Below are 21479 nucleotides of genomic sequence, written 5' to 3'. Positions count from 1 at the left end.
ATTGTCCTTTTTGAGATACCCTACAGAGATAGTTAGCGTCAGACTTTGTGTACAATTACCTTATATTCCAGAAGGATCGGATATCATGGCCAGATGCCATGTGTATCAGCCTAGACCTTGAACTCTGTGTTTCTGTTGCATAAATGTTCTTCCTAGAATGCTTCTTAGAATAATCCTTTTGTACCTACTAAAGCTCCCATGTAGTCATAGTATCGAGACTGTATTCGTTATTACTTCCTACATAGGCACTAAGCTATGTACCTTCGTTAATCCCCTCAAAGCAAAGAACTAACCAACCGGGATCGAAACGGGGGTATTCCAACGCGCAATGGAAATAGAATGGAGTCGAAAAGTAAACACCCAGCAAACATCCAACCAAGTCCAAAAAAAACAAATTTCTAACCGAAAGAGCGAGAGAACAAGAGAAAGCAGAGACTGGGTAACTCATTATCAAAATCCCAGAACGGTCAAAAACGTCGTCTTTAAAGAAACTTCAGAGAACTCAAAACGCCAACCCAATACAGGACTCGTGGTACCGTATATGTCCATTGTCATGATACGAAGAGAACTGATGGTGCTGCTGCTGACCTTCAAAGATGGTCGGGTAGCAGACACCAGGGTCAACATCCTTTTCTGCAGCAGATGAGGGGACCTGGAATGAGGTGCGGGGAGTAATAGCACTAGAGAAGGCACTAGAGATGGAGCTATTGTTCCGTGCTCTTGGGCCACCGGTGATGGTCGTGGTAGTCGATGCGACTGTGGTGCCACTCAGCGTGCGGGTTCGCTCCCAATTAAACCCGCTCTCGCCAGGGATAAAGGTTTGCTTTGGGGGCGTAGAGGGCTTGGTGTGTGTAGGGAACATCCATTGAGTTACGCGGTTGGAAAGAGAGGAGGGGACTGAATCGACTGTGTCTCGGTTCTCGGGGAGTGGAATGGAGGGACGGCGTGATGAGATTTGTGATGGCATCGTGCGCGAGCTGGCTGATGAAGGACTGTCCTTGGACATTGCTGAGTACTTGGATGGGGATGAATCCGGTGAGTCTGTGTACAGGCTCTTGGATGCAGGTGGGGTCCGAGGTACTCTTCCCCATGATTCGCTGGTGTTTACGTCGTTTGGCCATGGGGTGTTCAATTTAAGCTCGTTCCCTTCCGATTTCGACCTGCCATGGACTGGAGATGCTGCCTGAGCTTCTGGAAGAGGGATCTCGACGGGAGTGACCTTGGAGAAATGCGGAACCAGAGTACTAGTGGTGCGAACAGGCTCATCGACGGGAAGAGGCTCCACGTTCCCAAGTGAGCGGCGTTTCTGGGACCCGACTGGCTTGCGAGAGACTACAAATGTTTTTTGGCGATATCGATCTCGAACGCCGGTTGAAGTCGTGAGGGCACGAGGGGGCACCGGTAGCGTCTTGCGCTGGGGGCTCTCGTTTAGTTGGAAGGTTTCGAATGAAGGTAGGTCAGACAATCGATTGCCTGATCGATGAATGCGGAGGTCCAATGGTTGATAGGTTGGTGGGGGAGGAGCATGGAATGACTGTGACGGGTGATCATGGAAGGATTGCACTCTGCGAAAGTCCGAAGGTGCGCCGATCTTCAACGGGGTGGTTGAAGATCGTTTCAGAGACATGCTTGCCCGGTTAGAGGCTCGCGAGGCCAAGTTCCGGCTGTCGTTGAACCATGATGACAGTGAGTTCCGATGTTGATGGAGACTTGGACTGGGGAGGTCATCGTATACCACCAGCTTCATGGGCGGAACAAGGTGCGGTTGAGTGTGGCATATTTTCATCTCCCGCTCAACGCCTGCGATGTATATTAGTTTATCATCTCTAGAGTTTTGAAGTGTATTGCACACATACCGTTCCCCGCTCTAGGTTGACAACCATCCTCGCCCGGTAGACATGTCAAGCACGATCGTATCCAACCAGTGAATAACGACCCTGCCTTCTCCAAAGCCAGCATGATGGCGACCAGCGCTTCGAAAATTCAATCCATCACCTTCAAGAGAAGGAAAGGAGAGAAACAAAGGAAAGGCACAAACCAGTTGCACAGGCAAATCAGCCCCTCAGACGGGATGGGAACATCCATCCTATAAGCCCAAATATGAGCGCCTTACCCAACTCGTCCAGGTACACACCATCGTGGGACTAATAACCGGGGGCTATGCCCAGTAAAGAGATACATCCTGACGCCAGCGCATTTAGCACCATTGATCGTCGGTAACGGAGCTGATTGAAGCACTGCTATTCGTTGGCGCCCTGTGGAGTTATCACATCTGTGCTTATGCTTTTGAGCTATACCCTGTCAAGCCTGTCAAGTACTTTTTCTCGTGATGAGAAAGTTGGGCGCTTACAGAGATTGAAAGGATAATTCTATTTCTATAGAATTTCTTGGAGTTTCATAATGTTTTGCATTCTTGTGGTTCGTTTTGAAGGATATATACAGAACACATATATCAGACCGAGGATGAGTAAATGAGTAAATGAGTAAATGAGTAAACAAGGTAGATGATCATAATCCAAGATGTATCAAAAGGCAAAGTACACTACAGAATGCGCTATTTGCCCCATATATTGTCTTGCTCTAAGCCGTCGTAGGCCCATTTGGGCCGATCTTCGTCATGATTAGACTCTGACTGTGCCGAGTTGGCTTCAGTCTCTTCTTCGATTGGCTCTTCGGAGACTCTTCTGGAAATTGGAACCGGGTTAATAACTCTGCTCTGAGATCTCCAGGGCTGCTACCAGCCAATGATTTGGGAACTTACGAGAATCGTCGAGGTTCAGGCTCTGCCCAGGCAGAGCCATACTCCCTCTGTATTTGAGCTCGATCTTCTTCCTCGGCCTCCGTATTCTCCACAACAAGGTCAACCAGCTGGCTGCGCTGCGTACCGCTGGAACTGGTGGAACTGACGTTTCGCTGCAAGGGACCGGGAGTCGCCGAGCTTGGGCCAGATTTATTGGAGTTTGGTTTGGGACTTTGCCTGCTCTCACCATCTGACGCGCGACTTTTCCTGTGCTTACGGGCCTTTTTGACATCTGCCCCTCGGTTTGAATCTTGATTTCTCCGCGAGGGTGGCAGCTGTTGGTCCCTTGGCACCTCGTTGGCGGTAATCACCGGGTACTATGCGCGGTCAGCATCGCAATCACAACGAACACCCTGCATCAGCACCAACTTACATTCCAGTCTCCAAATTCCAGTGCGCGAGCATTGAGGAATAGTCGCTCATCCTCGTCGTCCATTGCGGTTTCATCGATTTCACTATAAGATCGGAATCTCTCTCTCGAGGTCTGACTGGCGCGTTCACTTCTGGGGCCGCGCTCACTGGTTTCGCCGCCCAATAGAGGCGTGCGGCTGTTGGCTTCACCCGGTTTGGGGATCCAATATTTTGCCTTACCTCCACGCTCATACCTCATGCCGGCCATTACCCGCTTGACCCGCGACCCTGACTCCTCATGCGGGATGATATTATCACCCGAGTCAAAGATCCGGTAGCCGTAATTCTTACCGCGAATGGTGAACTTGGTGTCTTCAACCAAGTCCCGCACGCCAAAGGCATCGCGCAGCGCGTATTTGACGGGCATGCGTGCAGCTGAGATGGTCGGGTCCGCATAGTCGTGCCACGAAAATGCATACCAGTGAGCTATAGCAAATAATGGCATCTCAAAACAGATGAGACTGTCCTGAATGGCGGCAGCGAGGTTGTCGGGGGTGTACCCAGCAACACTACCAAGCGCTCCTAGCCACTGCAGGATTGACAAGAAGAAGCCTTGCCAATATGAGGCAAAAATAATGAGTTTGACGCAGAGGAATTTGGGGACTGGGCGGAATGGCGTGAGGTCATCATGCAGACACACCCAGAACAGGGCAAGGGAGTAGAGACTGATCGTGACGCTGACATTATATATGATACCTGTCCAGAGGTATCCAGAGCTCAGCCCAATATAGCCCTCTTGATACGTGTCGGTTGCCTTCATTATGACGGAGGCGAGAGCCAGAATGGGCTTCAACCAAGCATACTGCAGGATACCACGTTTGACAGCGAGGAAGGTGTGGGGATCGGAGACATCAATCTTTTGGAGGAAGTGATTGAGAGGCCAGGCATGGGAGATAGGAGGGCGGCCATGGGCCATGATAATTACGGCCCGCTCGCCGCCGAGGAAGTTGATGAGGAGCTGGAAGAAGGTATAGATGGTGAATGCCTGCCAATGCCATCCATTAGTACGGACCCATCCCACAGTTGACCAGGACCCCACATACCTCGTAGATGTCGCGAACAGGATCCAGAAACTGAGCCGCCTTTAGCGACACGATGCTAGTCCATGATGATACTGCGTAAATCGGGACCCTAAGCTCAATCAGCACTGCTCTTTGTCCCCGCCCCTGAGCTAATACTTAAGCCAATACTGACATCAACAATATGCGCACCACGTAGCGTTGGAGCAAGGGTTTCCGGTAGTTTTTGCTATATATATGGTGAGCTGCGGTTCTCGAATTCGGACGGTATAGGCTCGCACGTTTGAAACCATATGGACCTGCGGTTCGAGACAACATGTTAGCTTGGGAGCCTACAACGACCGCGCCCATGAGTTAGGATACACAAGATATATTAGACTCACACAAAAGACAAGAGAGAGGAAACCAAAGCCGAGACACCTGTGACAATGATAATGGCGCGTGCCAGGCTGGAGCCTGTTCCTCCGGTCGTCATGGTTGCTGAAACTTAGGGACAAGCACGGTTTAGGGACCGCTTTTTGCCTGCGGAGATAATCCAGCTCATTCCGCGGAGTCGATAGAGGGGCAAAACATGTTGGTCAAGACCGAAATGGGGGGAAAATCAAGCTGGAGAAATGTTGGTTCGGAATGAGGAGGCGTGTTGTCCGATGACGATCTTCTCGTGACACCGCCCTCGGACTTCCTAAACAACGTCCTCACCTTGCGACTTCCAGGATATTTGACACAGCTATTTTGGTGTCGATGATTGAGAGGTTAATTTTGGCTCGTCATTGGCGTTCTATCGCGCCGACGCTGTCCATGTTGGCAGGCGGGGAAAGATGGGTAGTACAAGCTTGACATCGGTTTTCCTGACGCCGGATCCAAGCTTCAATTGGTATGGAATCGCTGCTTGGACTATGGCTATTATACTGATCGACTTAGGTTCTTTCTCTTGGAACTGATTGTCTCTTGCATTCTGTAAGTTTGCGCTGTTCAACGCGGTTGGATTACGCTGATCACTGGCATAGCGCTCTGTTCTTTTTGTTCTACTTCAATCGACTCTTCGCGAACCTCGTCTCTTACGCGATTCGAGCATACACCTGGCATTATTACCGCGCATATGTCGATATCAACGCACTTCAAATATCCCTACTCGGTGGGAGAATCTTCTTCAAGGGCATTCGGTACCATGGCGTGAACGAGACAATCTTTATTCATGGAGGATTTATAACATGGCGCTATTGGACACGGACGGTCGAGCGAAATGACTTGACCGGAATTCGACGGAAGGCAGGTCTTGCCAATCATACTCCAAAGAAAGGACAGGCGCGGTCCCCGCACGATGGAACAGACGACAATCTAGGAGAGCAAGGTGGCATGGGAAAGACGACCGAATTGCCGTGCCGGATTACTATCAACACCTATGGCCTTGAATGGTTCATCTACAACCGGACTCCTGCCTATGACAGTATCCTTACTGGCTTTGGATACTCTCCAAAAAATGTTGATTTAGAAAATGACAATTCAAACTCCCCAGGGTCTCGCGCGACGGCAGAAGATGGCAATGAAAGCAACGCCTTTGATTTTGAAGATACGCCTGGCCATCGGCCAACCACGAAACCCACGTCAGAGCGCAGTATGAGTGAGAGGGGCGGGGTTGCGTCGCAGAGGACTAGTATTCGTGAATCAGAACTATCGGACCCTGTGTCCAACATGTTACAACTCCTGCCTATGAAGCTGGATTGCCAGAAAGGGGCCATTGTCATGGGAAATGAGCATACCAGGTCTGTGTTGACAACGACTTTCGACACTGGAAGGGGTACCATCGATGCTTCCAATTCAGGCCCTCTTGATTTGTATCGTCAAATATTTTCATTCCAACTCAATAACCCAGTGATTCAAATGCGGCCAAACCCGGACTTCAAGCAGAACCAGTCGGCGACCGCCAAAGACCTCGGTGCGGTGCAAGAGAAAGAGCCCGAATCGAAGAAAAAACCCCAAAATATCTTCAACTATCAATTCCAGAGGCGCAGAGTATGGCACAGCATTCGAGAGTTGGTCCCATATTTCCAGACATCTGTCGAATCGTTCCATGACGATGGCAGATACACCAATAGTATGCCAAGGAGCCAGGCAGAGTTTCCTGAGGTCCGCTGGATCGGTCTCTCTCGGTATCTGGACGAAGATAGCGAGGACGACCATGAAAAATGGAACTCAGTCGAGTATGGCAGGTTTTCTACCATCGTGGATAGCCCTAGCTTGAATATAGCCTACTTTTGGGACGTCCCCGGACGAGTCATTATTCAACCAACGTCAACTGTTCGGTCTCAACCAATGGATCGCAATATCAATTATGCTCCTTCCCCGGAATGGGGGATTGACATCAAGATTGAAGGAGGTACGATAAATTACGGACCATGGGCTGATAGGGAGCGGGTTGGCCTGCAGAATATTTTTTTCCAAACTTCTATCGCAGCGCTGAGCCCACAGGGCAACTAGCCCCCGGTGTTCTGCGACAAAGCACGGCATTTAGGTTGCGCGTGGAAATCAACAAGGAATTGACATTGCGAATTCCGACACGAGAGCCTTCCAAGGATTGGCAATGGAAGGGTCGTGCTGATGCCGTTGGGGGAGTATCGAGAGCAAAGAAGCCAAATGAGCAGAAGAACGCTCGAGCCAAAGAAGGTGAAAAGGGCTACCTTGGTCCTGAAATTCGCCCGTTTGGGTGGCTTTCCCTTTGTGTTGCCGCCGACTCTACCATCAATTATACCATGGATATGGTGGGATCGAGCGCAGGGTTTTGCAATGAACTTTCTATCGACTTGCGAGAGTCAAGATTATCATCCAGCATCAATCATGGCTTACTCTGGCAATGTCCTCGGCAACAGGTCACTTGCGATCTGTCCAACCCGCTCTCCTGGAATAGTCTTCGCTCCTGGAAATTTACTGCCGAAAGCCAGGACCTACAGATGTTTCTCCTACGTGATCACATATTCCTTCTCACGGATCTTGTAAGTGACTGGGCTTCGGGGCCGCCTTCGGACTACTATGCATTTGTGCCTTTTATCTACAACCTCGACCTCAATTTCTCCGACTTTCAGCTTTATATCAATGTCAACGACCGAAACATCATCAGCAACCCTTCGGATCTAGAGGACAACCGATTCATTGTGATCAAAGGCAAGCGCCTGACGTCGAATGTCATGATACCATTGAACAAATACCAACCTGAACAAAATGCCATCGAGTTCAGGGTCAACCTTGAAAACGGCGGCGTGGACTACACAACTCCTCTATGGGATACTCTGCATGAATTTTTGCCGCAAAAATCCATGGCCACTCTCGAGAATTTGTTCATTGACGGCTCCTATAACTATTTCCAGTCAACATCCCCGGAACTGACTGACACGCTGTTGCTCAATATCGATGGGACTTCACCTCGTCTATACCTTTTTGGATTCTTGATCAAGAGTTTTATGACAATCAGAGAGAACTATTTTGGCGAGGAGATGCACTTTAAGACACTTGAAGAATATCAAGAGCTGGTCTATGCCGATGGGCCACCGTCAAATCCGACAGGCGTCAACCCAAACCGAAAGTCAAATGACATGGATGTGCTTGTGCGTGTCACGGTTGACGGCCCCCGTGCTTTGCTTCCTGTGAATATCTATGATCACTCAAAGTGCATGGGACTTAGCGCAGCCTCACTCGAAGCGGATTTGCGCTTTACCAACTACTATATGGACTTGCAATTTTCCGTCGCCCCGCTGAAAATTGATTTGGAGACCACTCAACTGGATGGCCTTTCCACTATCTCTAGCACTCAGCTGTTCATCGATGGAATCTCGGTTTATGGCCATCGTCTGTTTGGTTTGCCGCCTCTTGAACCAACCTACGTTTGTAACTGGGATTTTGAAGTCGGCAGAATTGTCGGGGAATGCTCCACTGAGTTCTTGGCCTGTTTGGCTTCATCTTTGAAGAGCTTTGATTTCTCGTTTGACAACGAGGAAAACGCGTTGCCAATGCTGTTCCCGGAGCTTCTATTTGACGTGACTTTCTTGCGAGCCAAGATTGACTCAATTCATGTTTCCGTGCTGCTGGACCACATAGCTGTGGTTTTGAGCACACGGCCCTTGAATGTGAACTTCAACGATTGGGCAAACACCAAGTTTTCGAAACGCATGAGCCTTCTCGTTCCGGACATCTCCATCGCTGCCGTTGATCGCCAATCTGTCTCGAAATACAACCCATCAGCGGGAGAAATGATATCTCCCATAGGACTTTTCCAATTCACAATTGGACTGAAGATGGCTTTGCGCAAATCTGATATTGCCGAAAGTCGACGACTTCAGCAAGAACATATCAAAATCCATGATCAGCGGACTCACAGGGCACAGTGGTTGCTTTTTGACTGGGAGGAGACTGGCCCAGCTTCAACCCTTCCTCCTGACGACGACGTATTCCCTCCAACCATGGCCATACCTTCAATGCCTGAGCCTATTCATGACAGGATTGGCTCTGTTGATGCACCGTCATATCAGGGAGCTTCAGGTTCTCGTCCCTCTAGAAGCGCCAAGAGCTTCCTTGTCCAGTCAGAAGCATCAAGTATGAAGAGTGTCCGGATACACACTGGCAACAGCCCCAGAGCAGCCTCAGATCCTGTTTCCAAATCACGACCTTTTCTGCCTACCCGAGGATCGAGCCCGGCCGTCTCAAAAACCAACCGGTCAAGAGATGGACCAAACCCCGGGCCTCGGGCAGGCGCATTCTCGTCTTCTGCGAAAAGGGACGCAAACCCGTGGATAATGCCACCTTTCTCGTACTACAAGCTTCATCTGGATACATCTGAACTTCCGTTGCCATTTACGGACGAAGATGACACAATGGGTGAAGCAATGAATCAAAAGTCCGTGTTTCTCACATTTGAAGATGATCAAACAAAATACACAAACCTTGCGTGCAACCTCCCTCTTGGTATCCGAGGATTTTGTACACCGAAATTCCTTCTAAGTCTAGCTACCTTACTGGATGGATTGGAGCCAAAGCATCCTACACGAATCATTGATTCGCTTCAAAAGGATGTGATATCGAACATCGTTGGCTACGACAACGCCATGAGCCAACCGAAAGTTTCAACAGCTGTTGCTCTTCGTGTTCCTTCCATTCAGTTACGACTAGTTGACCTGTCTGAGGCTCCCAACAACAAACAGATCGAATTCCGAGATGAATACAGCATCGAGATCCGTCGTCTGCATACTGAGTTCCGGAGAAAGGTTCAACGTCAGAAAGGCGATCTGCTTGAAGGTCTCAAACAAGGTGTGACGGTTCATGCGGCAGCGGACCACGTCTCAATTTCTGTTGAAGGTAGTCGAGCGGATTCTTTCCACGAGAAAGCCGTCTTCAACTCTCACATGGAAGATATGAATTTCTGGCTCGTGACCTCGCCCAATATTCGCTCTAATCTTCAGATGCGAGCATTCAACACAATCACATCAGCAAAGTCTGTGGAGCGTCTTGCATTTCTCGTTCGTCGAGCCACGACTATGTTTGATTCTGTCGCGTCATCCTTTCAACAGCTTTTAACGTCCAGCGAGAAGCGCCTACAGTACCTCTTGTACTCCCTCACCCAATCCGCCACTGATATACCGGATCCAATCTTCCTTGCTCGCATATCTTACGTCCTTAGAGTTGCTTCGACTCACTTGCGGCAGCATGACTCGTGGAAAATCATATCTCGCATTCGCAAGATTTACAAAGGCCTACCTGCTCATCACAAGCGTGACTTGGAGCAGGAATGCTTGTGTGACAATTTCCCTCTGCCGGTGGATGCCAAAAATGCTGTATTATCCGGCTTCGACCACTGGCGAGCTTGGGACCTGGCACATGTTGCCAAAAGCTATGTCATGCGCCGTGTCTGGCCGCACGCCGCTGAACCACAGACTTCCCAGCCTTCGATATTCCTATCCTCCACAGTCCATAAATTCCGATTCTCCATGGATCCTGGTCCGAGAGAAAGCGATTTGATCATTGGAAATCTGTCCACTGTTGTATCATTTACTCCAGACTCGCCTGAGGGTGAAGTGGGGCGGAGCAAGAAACTCATCACCCTGCAGTCTTATTGCGGATCGACAGCCCTGAGGCTGCGCTGGGAAATCCTGGACCTCGTTGAAGGGGTGATCAAGGTCATGTCGAATATCACACTTGAATCTTCGCCGGGTCATGTCCCAATTGACAAGATCCAAGAGAAGACACCGACCGAGCTGCAGTTCATGTTTGGCACTGATTTTGGTTCCATCACTCTCGACTGTATCAATGTTAAGCTTGCTTTGATAGCGAAAGCTCTCCGAGGATCAATCGTCCACAAGTCGCTTGGTACCAAAAAATCAGACCACGAACACCTCGCTGTATTGTTTAGCGCTGAAGGATGCTCATCTGAGCTTCAAAGCCAATCCACAACTCTGATGTTGTCCAGAATCGCCGATCCATACATGTACCTTTCACTTGCATCAGAGGAAGACGACAACGAGTGCAGACACGATTGGAAGCTCGCTGGGTCCTGTAGGAAGCTTCGTTATGACATGAAAGAAGACCCTGTCAGCTTGGCACACACAGCAGACAGACTTATCGCGGACGAAGTCAGATACATCCGGCAGCTTATGGATAGTGTCAAAGTACCAAAGTCGGAAACCGATCAGAGCCTCGCATCGAATAAACCCACCCGTGACACCTTCAATGTAGCAATGTTCTTGGAAGACTATCGGTTGACGTTTAGCCTTCTGCCATCTTTGGCCTACCTTGTGTCAGGCGAGGTCGCTCGCATGTCAGTGACGCCTGCAGAGGCATCCAAAATCGAGATTGACTTTGATGTGAAGAAGAACTCGCACATGTTCGTATCGGGCGAAGGCGACAAGTTCAATGTCTTGTCAATGCTGGAAATACCTCCCGTAAACGGGCGAATCCTTGCTAACCTCCTATCGGAGCGCAAGGAAGTGGAGGTTGATGTGACAATTGAACTCATTCGCCTAGAAACCAGTGCTGTGCGCAGTCTCCTGGCTGTTTTGACTGGACCGGATGTTTCCCATTTGATTTGTGATCTCAAGCAGAATTTAGATGTTCTCCGGTCACACTTGAAAGACGTGCTGTCGCTACAGAGGGCATCTCCAAAGCCCAAACCAGCATCTGGTGGACAGGAGATCCTTTACAAATCCCGTCTCACAATGGCTGGATTCGAGATTCATGCCATTGCACCTGGCCTTAATAGCAAAGATTACTCTGCGGAGATGATCTTCAGCCTTGGGATGATGCGTATGCGACTTCAAAACGGACTAGATCGGGGATACTCCATGGAACATCCCGAGTTCAATATCGATGCCTCTCAAATCAGATTCGAGCTTCTCAGACAAGAAAAAGCTAGCAGTCAATCATATGGCAGCTTCTCTGCTAGAGTGAAGCTTCAGGGAACCTCTGCCGTCCGCGAAAATGGGGAGACCACCAGAGCATACCATTTCACCAGCGACAGGTTCGATATCGAACTTTTCGCTGAGACAGCAGCCCTCGTGGTCGACATTGCCGTCTACACACAAGAGCGCATCAAAACTCTGGACCTTTCCCATGAAGTCAAGCGTCTTAGGAAATTGAGACATGGGGGCCACATCGATACAACAGACGGAGCCACCGCTGCCCCCGAAATCCACATCAACGATGATTCCACCCCGGAAACATTCCTCAATGCTCTTTACTCTTTACAATTCCGGACCATTCAAATCGCTTGGAACATGGCCACGATGCACAACAAATCTGGTCGACAACCCGAGGACTTGGTCTTTTCAATCCAGCAAGTCGAACTGTCCAACAAGAAGAAGAACGCAGCCAAACTTCGAATTGAAAACATGCAACTTCAGATGGTACCATTCGGAGCGGACAGAGGAAAGCGCTCGCTCAATTCAGCCCTTATGCCAGAGCTGGTCTTCAACGTGGCGTATTCCTCCAAAGGGAAGGAAGTGTGGCTTGCTTTCCAAGCAGCTGGTAAATCTCTCGATATACGCGCCACATCGGAATTTATCATTCCCGCTAGTATGATACAAGACTCAATTGCTACAGCAAGCGAGGCGCTCCGGGAAGGCAAGGCTGTTTGGGCAACCAGAGCAGACTCTCCTGAAAACACAAATACCAACAAAGATCGTAGCCTTTTCGGCAACAGACGATTGCGGTCTCTCCTCGTCGATGTTGACTTTGCAGGCGCTACTGTCACGCTTCAAGGAAAACTTGGCCATGATCACCAGACATTGTTAGCGGCCACATGGAAGGGTAGCCGACTCTCCGACGCAAAATATGGTCAATATGTCCAAGGCGATGCAGCGACTACAGCAACCCTTCGAGCACCAGGAGTGGCACTCAAAGTCCAATTCGAGGACAACGGTACGGATGATCCCGCACTTAATGCGGAGTTGAAGGTCGACCCCTCGACGAATACACTGTATCCCACCCTTGTTCCTCTCGTCAAGCAAATGACCGCCACAGTCAAGGAGATCATGGGCAATCAGCAGGGCCAATCTCGAAGGCCATCTGCTGCAGCGAAATTGCAGTCACAGAAACTAATGCAGGAGAAGCCATTTGATGCCGCCGATCCCACCAGCATCCTCGGTCGGTGCAAGGTAAACCTGGGACTGCTGTTTTGCAAACAGGAGTTTAGTTTAAGCTGCCAGCCTATTGCAAGAGTCGCGGCTACTGCAAGGTTTGAGAGTGTTTACGTGACTGTCAACACGGTCCTATCGGAAGAGCAGGGCCGGTTCCTTGCTCTCTCTTTGGCTTTCAACAGCTTGGAAGCATCTGTAAAGCACGTGTACTCCAATGAATCAACCGCAAGCTTCGAGGTCAAGTCCATGGTACTGTCGTTGATGAATAGCAAACACCTTGGCCGAATGAACGGAATGTCAGCTATTTTGCGCGTCAGTCCAATGAAGGTCGCAGTCAACGCCAAACAAGTTCAAGACTCTTTGCTCTTCAAGGAGATCTGGCTTCCATCCGACAGTGAAACCAAGTCGAGTGAGACAGTCCAACCAGAGCCGTCTGAAACGCAAACCTATATCGTGCAGCGATACCAACAGGTTGCGTCGGCGTCCGCATTCCCCTGGAACACTACTATCGCGATCGAGAAGGTCGAAATTCAACTCGATTTGGGATCGACCCTAGGCAAGGCACAGTTTGCCATTGTTGATCTGTGGGTGTCTACCAGCAAGACATCCGACAATGAACAGAACATGTGTATCAATTTCGGCTCAGTTGCGATCGAGAGTAAGGGCCGTATGAGTGGAATTGTCGAACTTGGAAAGCTGAAAATTCATACCTCCATCGAATGGCCCGAGGACTCCCGTGAGATGGGGCACACACCGTTGATTCAAGCCACGATTGCCTTCCATCACCTCCAAGCCAAGGTGTCATTCGACTACCAACCTTTCTTGGTTGCACATATCGCCATGTTCAACTTCTTGATGTACAATGTTCGAAACACATCCGGCGCGCAGAGCCAGCGTCTTTTCAGTACCCTGGAAGGCGACAAACTCCAGCTATTCTGCACATCTCTGACAGCATCACAAACATTAGCGCTGTTCCAGGCGTGGCAGCGCCTAATCCAAGATGTCCAAGCAGCCTACAAAGCATCACTACGCGAGGTAGAGCGGTACCTCCGTCGGAAGTCTTCTGTCCTCACCGAGCGGCTCGATGTCAGTGCCAAGGATCTAACAAAGAAAGACGAGGACCAACCCGAAAAAGCACCCATCTCTCTCCACACCGGAGTCGTTGTGAAGATCCTCCACGTCAACCTGGGCGCATTCCCCAGCTCATTCTTCGACAACCAGATCTTCAAGGTCGAAGCCTACGACGCCGAGGCCCGCTTCGCCGTCTCGCTCGAAGCCAACAAAATCCACAGTGCCCTAGGCTTAACACTTGGCCAGCTTCGCGTCGCACTATCCGGCATAACACGACCCACATCCGCCCAGCTCGACGAGCTCTCGGTCGACGAGATCGCCGACCGAGCCGCAGCATCCCGCGGCGGAACAATCCTCAAAGTGCCGCGACTAGTCGCGAGCATGGAAACCTGGCAGGCTCCAGGAACCCACCAGATCGACTACATATTCCGCAGCACGTTCGAGGGCAAAGTCGATGTCGGCTGGAACTACTCGCGCATCAGCTTCATCCGCGATATGTGGGAGACGCACTCGCGGGCGCTCGCGTCGCGACTTGGCAAGCCCTTGCCGCCGTCTGCGGTGCGCATCACTGGTGGACCAGGTAGTGGTGGTGAAGGGGGCGGTGCTACCTCTGAGAAGCAGGAGAAGATTACGGCCGTTGTCAATGTGCCCCAGTCCAGGTATACCTATACTGCGCTTGAGCCGCCGATTATTGAGACGCCGCAGCTCCGGGATATGGGTGAGGCTACGCCGCCGTTGGAGTGGATTGGGTTGCAGCGTGATAAACTGCCTAATGTGACGCACCAGATTATTATTGTCACGCTGTTGGAGATTGCTAAGGAGGTGGAGGATGCTTATGGCAAGATTTTGGGGTCGTGATCTTTCTCCCTTTTGGAGATACCACCCCCCTTGAATACTGTTGATTCGCTTGGATGCTTTTCTCATCCTTTATTGTTGCCTTTTTGTTTTATTGCCTGATACCATTGTGCTTTTTGTACATTATTATATCACATCATTAATCATGAACATACCATTCTTTTGACTCGATATTGAATCTCGGATAGCAGAATAAAATAGTGGCATTTTTGACTATGAATCAATAAATTGTCCAAAAAGAGATGAAACTGAGAATGAAATATGTTTCTCTGAAACACAATGAAAAACCACCACCCTTTTACAAAACGCGATATCTATCTACCATCTAAAATCGTAAAGCCAACCAGTTAATGCATCCTCTTTATGATAAAAGAGATTCGTCAAAATCGTACGCCAGGCACCAGATTACAGGCCAAACTGAACGCGCAGAGACTCGGCGAAGCGCGAGATAGCCTCGTCAATCTTCTCCGACGAAGCAGCTGCGAAGGTCGCACGGAAGAACATCTTCTCCTCGGCAGTGTCGTGGTCGGGTTTGAACCAGCTGCCGCGGGAGAGCAAGACACCTCCGTTTACAGCGGACAGGAAGATCTCTTCTTCAATTTCGGCGTGAGTCTTGCCAGCGGCAACGCCGGGGTGCTTGCGCCAGTCGATTTCCATCCAGTGCTGGGTAACAAATTAGTATTTTTGCAATATGACAATTTAATGGAATATACAAGGGAGATAGATAAGAAAAGACGAGAGAAAACTTACGAACATGCCAGCCGCGGGAGCTTCCCAGTGAGCGATTTCACGGGGCAGGTGCTTTTCACAGGCGTGAACGAGCGAGTCACGACGAGCAGTGTACGACAAGCGCAGGTTGATCAGCCAATCCAAGTACCCGGAGTGGCCCCAGTGCTCATCGAGAAGTTTGAAGAGTGTGAGCTGGGCAATACCGCTAGGGTTCTGCGAGGAAACCTCGAATGTACGGATGAAGCGCTCCACGATCTCCTCGGAGGCGACGATCCAGCCAACTCGGGAACCGGGCGAGATAACCTTGGAGAAGGACTCGAGGCGAACGACACGGCCATCAGTGTCCATGCTCAGGAACGAGGGAACAAGTGACTTGATGAACTCATCGTGGGTGGAGGGGGAGGCACTGGGGAGGCGTCCCCGCTGGTATAGGGCTGCATCTGCAGGAAGTAGTAGGGTTCGTCCTCAACGATGATGAGATCGTGCTTCTGCGCGACCTTGTACACGGCCCGGCGGCGTTCTGCGGACTGGGTGGCACCAGTCGGGTTCTGCCCTGTTGGGATGGTGTACAGGACGTGAGGCTTGCGTGCACCCCGGGCGGCGACGTCCCAGTTGTTGAGGATTTTGTCCATTCCCTCCGGGATGAGACCTTGCTCGTCCATTGGGATGCCCACGGCCTTTATGCCCAGGGGGAAGGCGGTCTCGGCGGCGCTGGCAAAGGTATATTCCTCCATGAGGATGTAGTCTCCGCGCTCACAGAACAAGCGGAGAGCAGTGTCCCAGGCATAGGTGCTGCCAGCAGTCAGGGTGCATTGCCAGTCAGAGTATGGAGGGCTGTGAATGATCTGCTTTAGTTAGTCTCTGCTGAGACATGAGAGACTTGACTTTTTATACTCACTTCGGTGTGCTCCGTGACAAAACGAAGCAATGGCGCAGCTCCGGTAGCTTGTCCGTAGTTAAGGGCAATCTCCAAGTCTGAGGAATTAGATCAGTCAGTCATTTCTAATGCAAGAAGAGAATGGGAACTCACCGTAGGTGCTAGTTCCTTCTTGAATATCATGCTTTCCAGCACGAAGAACCGTGCCTGACTTCTGAGTGGCCTCCGGAGAGAATCCGGGGGCAGTAGGGACCTTGATATCCAAGTGCTCGAAGGGGAAGTATTCAGGTGAGGGCAGTCCACCACCGAGGGAAATAAGGCCTTGAAAACATGATTAGCCCATAAATAGAAGGAAAAAGTATTCTGAAGTATTACCTGGGTTTTTCAGGTAACGAGCGGCAGTCTTCAAAGTGGACGCCTAAGGTGTAGGAAATTAGCAAGAGTGGACTTCGCATTGCGCAATTCATTGCGAACCTTGCGAGACTTGGCTTCGAGTGAAAAACGGTCTGAGATCGAGTGAAAGTTAGTATGAGTGGAATAATTGTGAGAACAACTTGGTATAGATTCGGAAAGAGTAAAGGGTAGACATACGTTCGAACCGCTTAGCCTTGGGCTTGGTATAGCAGATCTAATGCCCCCAGACATATATCAGCATTCTGCATCCTGCAATTGACTGTATTCTTTGGCCCATATCCTCGGGACGCCTATGCACAATCTAGAATTATCATATTATCATACCGGGCTCTTAAACATATCACTGTTGGATGCCGCAGCCACGCCGGTGGGCACCTTGGCCATCTTCTGTCTCCATGCAGACACGCCATTGAATGTCAAGGGATCCGGGATAGGGACAGCCGATGTATCGGTGATGCCCACCAGGTTGACATCTAGGGGTGCTGGTGGACTCATTGTGATTGGGTTGGTAGCGGCGTAAATGCGGAATGCGGAATGCGGAATCGGAGGGGTATGCGGGGAGGTATGCGGAGGGGTGTTTGATATATGGGATTTGTAGTAGTATTGGCCTGATATGTCTGTGAAAGTAGAGAAGGCTACATATATATAAGAAAGAAACAGGAGAAATCGAAGGTGCTGAAAATGCTAAAGGTGCCACAGAGAGGGCAACTCGGCGAAAGCGGAGCGGAACTTGATCTCTCTCCATCCCGAGAACTTTTTCTCCGAACCACATGACTCATTTTACAATATAATAGATACAAGTATACTCCGTCGTCCAATAATATTTCATAATTGGGCTTTCCATTCTACATTTTGGGGTCAATGGCTATAGGTACATAGTGTATTTCTATTATTAAATGTATGCACTAGTATGTCAAAGGGCGTAGGGAACTTATGCTTGGCACTTTATACATGGGATAACCAATGGCACAGTGAAAATTACGTCAGAACAACAGCAAAAAATGGGATACATAGTTACGGAGTACAGTTATCTTTCTTAGTATAAGAATAAATAAATAAATTTTTATATATATATCTATATATAAAGAACGAGCAATTGGACCCGACCGAACCTTGTGATTTACAGTGAAAGAACAATAGTCACACGCTCTGTCAATTGAGGTAGGCTGATTGTTGATAGGCTATCTTGAGGAAACGCAAAGGACTGAATCTTTTGGTTTGGTTTTGCTAGGTTCATCGCATCAATTTTCAATTCCACGCATTGACTCATAGAATACATAGTACGAATTATTCTAGACATATCAAAGGCAAGAAACCAATAGATAGACATTCATGCAACATGTACATCATAAGATTATCTCCGTTTTTTTCCATGGTTATCTTCGCCTCGGGCTTACTCTAGGTATATATCGTCTATATATATGCGGTTAAATACCGCCTTCAGAAGCTAGAAACCTGAAAGACCATCCGCGGGGTACTACTAAAGGAACACAAGTAAGTCAGTTATCTACTGCTTCGATAAATTCTCTCTATAAAAGAAAGATGTTTCTACAAAAATCGAAGTATCGTCCGTCGATGACGGCCCACGCAGCGTGACATGGAACGGCGTTCTGAACAATGCTGGAATTGTGTAGTCCAGCTCCAGACAATGCCGACTAGGGCGCAGTTGCAACGTTTCCATGTGCAACCGTCAGTGCAACCGTCATGACCGGTCTCCCTTGGATAGAACAACTCCGATATCAACTATCCCTCCTCGGGGTCTCATACTGAAGGCAAGCCCGACGATCTACCATTGAGCTACCCCGGCTGTTGTTGAATGGCTGTCTCTAATTCTGTCTATCACTGAATAGTGAGAAACCCCCTCAAGGGGTGCAAAATAAGCTGTATATTTTGTATGGGATTCACGTAGAAAGGTACAACAGTACTATACACGACCAGCGCTACAATACGCCTATATCTAGATGGTGGAAGGACAGGAAAGGAGATGTGGAGAATAGTTGAAAATGTGTAGAACTATGAATATAGTCAGGTTCCTTGTATTTCAAAGTTACGCCAACTGATCTGTTTACAAGTACCTGCCAACCCTCCAAAATCCATGTTCTCACGAGCTCCCCACATATTTGCCCGTAGTCCCGTCAAGCTGCGCTTCCAGCACCGCTGCCTTTCCACTCAGAACACTGTGGATAGCTTCTGGAAGCTTCTGGGCGAGCTCAGCAACAGTCGAGGCACGGCCAGCCCACATTTCACCACCCGCCGCGGCCTTAGCAATACCAGCATAATCCGGCGTTGGCGCAAATGAGATATTGAGGTCTTCGTTCGTAGCACGAGAGCCGTCCCCTTCAGGGTGAACGAGCAGCATGCTTCGCCGGGGGGCATTCCAGCCCTTGTTGTTCAGCACGATTGTCAAAACGGGAATTCCATAGCGGCGGGCGATCCAGTACACAGATCCAGGTACCGAGAAGAGGAATGTTCCATCGCCAACAACCTGACAGACAAACTTTCCTTTCCCACGTCCTCCATGCTGCATATCACTGGCAAGCTTGATACCAAGTGCACCACCGCCGGACCAGCCGAGACCGCCACCTCCACAGTTGATCCACGACTTAGGTTGGGTAGCTGAGACTTGATCCGCAACAAAGTGGGTCATGGTTACGGACTCGATGGCCCAGATAGTCTCAATTGGAACGCCCTGGCGGACCTGCGCCATGAGATAGTTGATATTCAAGGAGGCTCCACTGCCGCCCTCCGGGACCACAGCCAGATCGGAGATATCTTGTCGACGCTTCGAATACTCCTCGTCTCGGCGTTCGCCCATAGTGGTATTCTCCTTGGAGCCAATGAATTGCTGCAGAGATTCCTGAGAAGCAACGTAATCGTTAATCTGCTTGAGCGCGGTGGAAGCATCAGCGCGGAACGCAGCCATCGAGTGAATGTAGAAAACTGGAATCTGCTGCTTCAAAGGGTCGACATCAATGTGGATAATCTTGGCCGATGCAGACGGCTTGAACTGGGTAGGCACCCAGGGGACATCACAGTCTACCACAAGGATTAAATCGGATGTTCCCACCGCCTCATGCCCTGGATATCTCAATCCCAACCACCCGGGGTGGTTAGCGGGGAAGCACATGTCGCTACCACCAGTGTCCAACACACGGATTCCCTTGAAATTATCTGCCAATGTGACCAGCTCAGTCACAGCCTGGGATTTCCTCCCGGAATATCCAGTAATGATAAGAGGGTTCTTCGCAGCTGCAAGCTCAGATGCGATCAATTCAACGCCGGACGTTGGTAGGGCAGCCGGTGCCACAGGACCCCACACAGCCTGGTTCAGCTGGTACGGCTCGATATCCTCCTCCATGACTTCTCGTGCCCCAGCGAGGTACACAGGCCCCTGTGGGTCACTAGTTGCGAATTGCAAAGCCCGATTGACAATCTGCTTAACATTCTTGCCCGACTTGATCTCACCGGTGTACCGACAGTACTGGGCGACGATTTGCTTCTGATCCGGCACGTCTTGGATCCAGTGGATATATTCCGTGCGCGAACCTCGCATCTCACCCTCGATCGTGTAAGGCGATAGACCGGCAAAGATCAAGACCGGGGCGCGCCCGCATGAGGCGTTGTGAACTGCTGCTCCGAGTCCCTGCGTGCCGACATCGACATGGACGATTACCGCTTGAGGCTTTCCGGTCAATCGGGCGTAGCCGTCGGCCATGGACAGTGCCACCATCTGAACAACACATTACATTGTCAGCGGGGCTCTCATACTACCGACTCTAACCGAAGTGCTGCCACTAAGCTTGGTAGGTCCCGTGATGCAATTATTAACTTACTTCATTGGGACAGGTGATGATCGTAGGAAACTGGTCTTTCTTTTCTTTCTGGCCTTTCACCATCGCCTCGAGGATGGAGGGGTGATCTGATCCCAAATTGACAAAGACATGGCTCACGCCGCCCTGAGGTTGTAAGGATTAGGATTGAATCTCTTTTCTAAATAAAGTTCCTACTAGTACATACCTCCCAGAGGGCTTCGAAGAAAGCAAAAGATGCTGTATAAACCCTTGTTTTATGTGAGTAAAAGAACGTTTGAATGTTCGTATGGGGAACTCCGTACATAGCTGAACTCTATGATACTATTAAAGTTGAATAGCAAAAGAAAGGTGTTTCGAGTCTCTGAATATTGATATACGAAGAGCAAACAGAGAAGAGAGGGGAAACACATTGCTGATAAAGCTCACGATCTGGGGAAGCCTTGAATTGGGATCTCGGCCACAACTCCGAGGGTGGGGGTACCAAAGGAACACCGATTGCCTCTGAAGCATTCAATATATAGATTTCTCGGTTATACCATATTTTAAAAGAATCATCTCCGAATTCACTGAGAAGTTCTCCTCTCCATGTTTGGCCCAATAACCGCGGTCGATGAGGGATTATGCCGGGAACCAGTCTCCGAACTAGATCTCATATTCGGTCTAGTTCCTACAGAATTCTGTAATCAAAGGCTTTCCTGGACACAAGCTATCTTCAAATGTATAAAATGCCATGCTTGAAGAAGGCTTAGTAGAACGAGAAAAGCAATTCTTATCTAACGAAATGAGATCTACTAGAAACCGTGAAAGAACCGACCTGGGGAAGATCATTCAAGTTTAGTTTGAAAAACTTGGAGAATTGCAGTAAGCTTTCTTATA

General features: G+C 49.6%; 6 protein-coding genes across 6 annotated transcripts; 1 reads left to right on the top strand and 5 right to left on the bottom strand.

The window, feature by feature from the left end:
• Positions 1-502: 502 nt before the first annotated feature.
• Positions 503-2002, bottom strand: N7471_005469 (uncharacterized protein; the record flags this gene model as incomplete). Its single annotated transcript, XM_057278188.1, has 2 exons — positions 1857-2002; positions 503-1800 (listed from the first exon to the last, which is right to left on the bottom strand). Exons 1-2 carry the CDS (start codon positions 1957-1959, stop codon positions 503-505), a joined length of 1401 nt encoding a protein of 466 aa, XP_057137798.1. The 5' UTR covers positions 1960-2002.
• Positions 2003-2554: 552 nt separating this feature from the next.
• Positions 2555-4705, bottom strand: N7471_005468 (OSTA/TMEM184 family protein; the record flags this gene model as incomplete). Its single annotated transcript, XM_057278187.1, has 7 exons — positions 2555-2684; positions 2762-3117; positions 3174-4196; positions 4255-4342; positions 4406-4459; positions 4512-4529; positions 4614-4705. The coding sequence occupies 7 exons, from the start codon at positions 4703-4705 to the stop codon at positions 2555-2557; spliced, it is 1761 nt and encodes a 586-aa protein (XP_057137797.1).
• A 343-nt stretch (positions 4706-5048) lies between these two features.
• N7471_005467 (uncharacterized protein) lies at positions 5049-14774 on the top strand (the record flags this gene model as incomplete). Its single annotated transcript, XM_057278186.1, has 4 exons — positions 5049-5104; positions 5152-5187; positions 5238-6607; positions 6700-14774. 4 exons carry the CDS (start codon positions 5049-5051, stop codon positions 14772-14774), a joined length of 9537 nt encoding a protein of 3178 aa, XP_057137796.1.
• A 230-nt stretch (positions 14775-15004) lies between these two features.
• N7471_005466 (Pyridoxal phosphate-dependent transferase major region subdomain 2) lies at positions 15005-15848 on the bottom strand (the record flags this gene model as incomplete). Its single annotated transcript, XM_057278185.1, has 2 exons — positions 15005-15434; positions 15522-15848. The coding sequence occupies 2 exons, from the start codon at positions 15846-15848 to the stop codon at positions 15177-15179; spliced, it is 585 nt and encodes a 194-aa protein (XP_057137795.1). The 3' UTR covers positions 15005-15176.
• A 2-nt stretch (positions 15849-15850) lies between these two features.
• N7471_005465 (uncharacterized protein) lies at positions 15851-17570 on the bottom strand (the record flags this gene model as incomplete). Its single annotated transcript, XM_057278184.1, has 8 exons — positions 15851-16345; positions 16399-16475; positions 16531-16698; positions 16753-16795; positions 16852-16883; positions 16969-17005; positions 17116-17426; positions 17450-17570. 8 exons carry the CDS (start codon positions 17568-17570, stop codon positions 15851-15853), a joined length of 1284 nt encoding a protein of 427 aa, XP_057137794.1.
• A 1322-nt stretch (positions 17571-18892) lies between these two features.
• N7471_005464 (uncharacterized protein) lies at positions 18893-20907 on the bottom strand (the record flags this gene model as incomplete). The annotated part of the gene is made up of 3 exons (XM_057278183.1): positions 18893-20521; positions 20625-20747; positions 20809-20907. The coding sequence occupies 3 exons, from the start codon at positions 20905-20907 to the stop codon at positions 18893-18895; spliced, it is 1851 nt and encodes a 616-aa protein (XP_057137793.1).
• Between the last annotated feature and the right edge of the window lie 572 nt (positions 20908-21479).

The sequence above is a fragment of the Penicillium samsonianum genome, assembly GCF_028829775.1.
Source record: "Penicillium samsonianum strain IBT 33392 chromosome Unknown utg000003l_segment0_segment0, whole genome shotgun sequence".
Classification (NCBI taxonomy): Eukaryota; Fungi; Ascomycota; class Eurotiomycetes; order Eurotiales; family Aspergillaceae; genus Penicillium; species Penicillium samsonianum.
The sequence above is the reverse complement of the archived record's forward strand: the minus strand, read 5'-3'. Positions and strand labels throughout refer to the sequence as shown.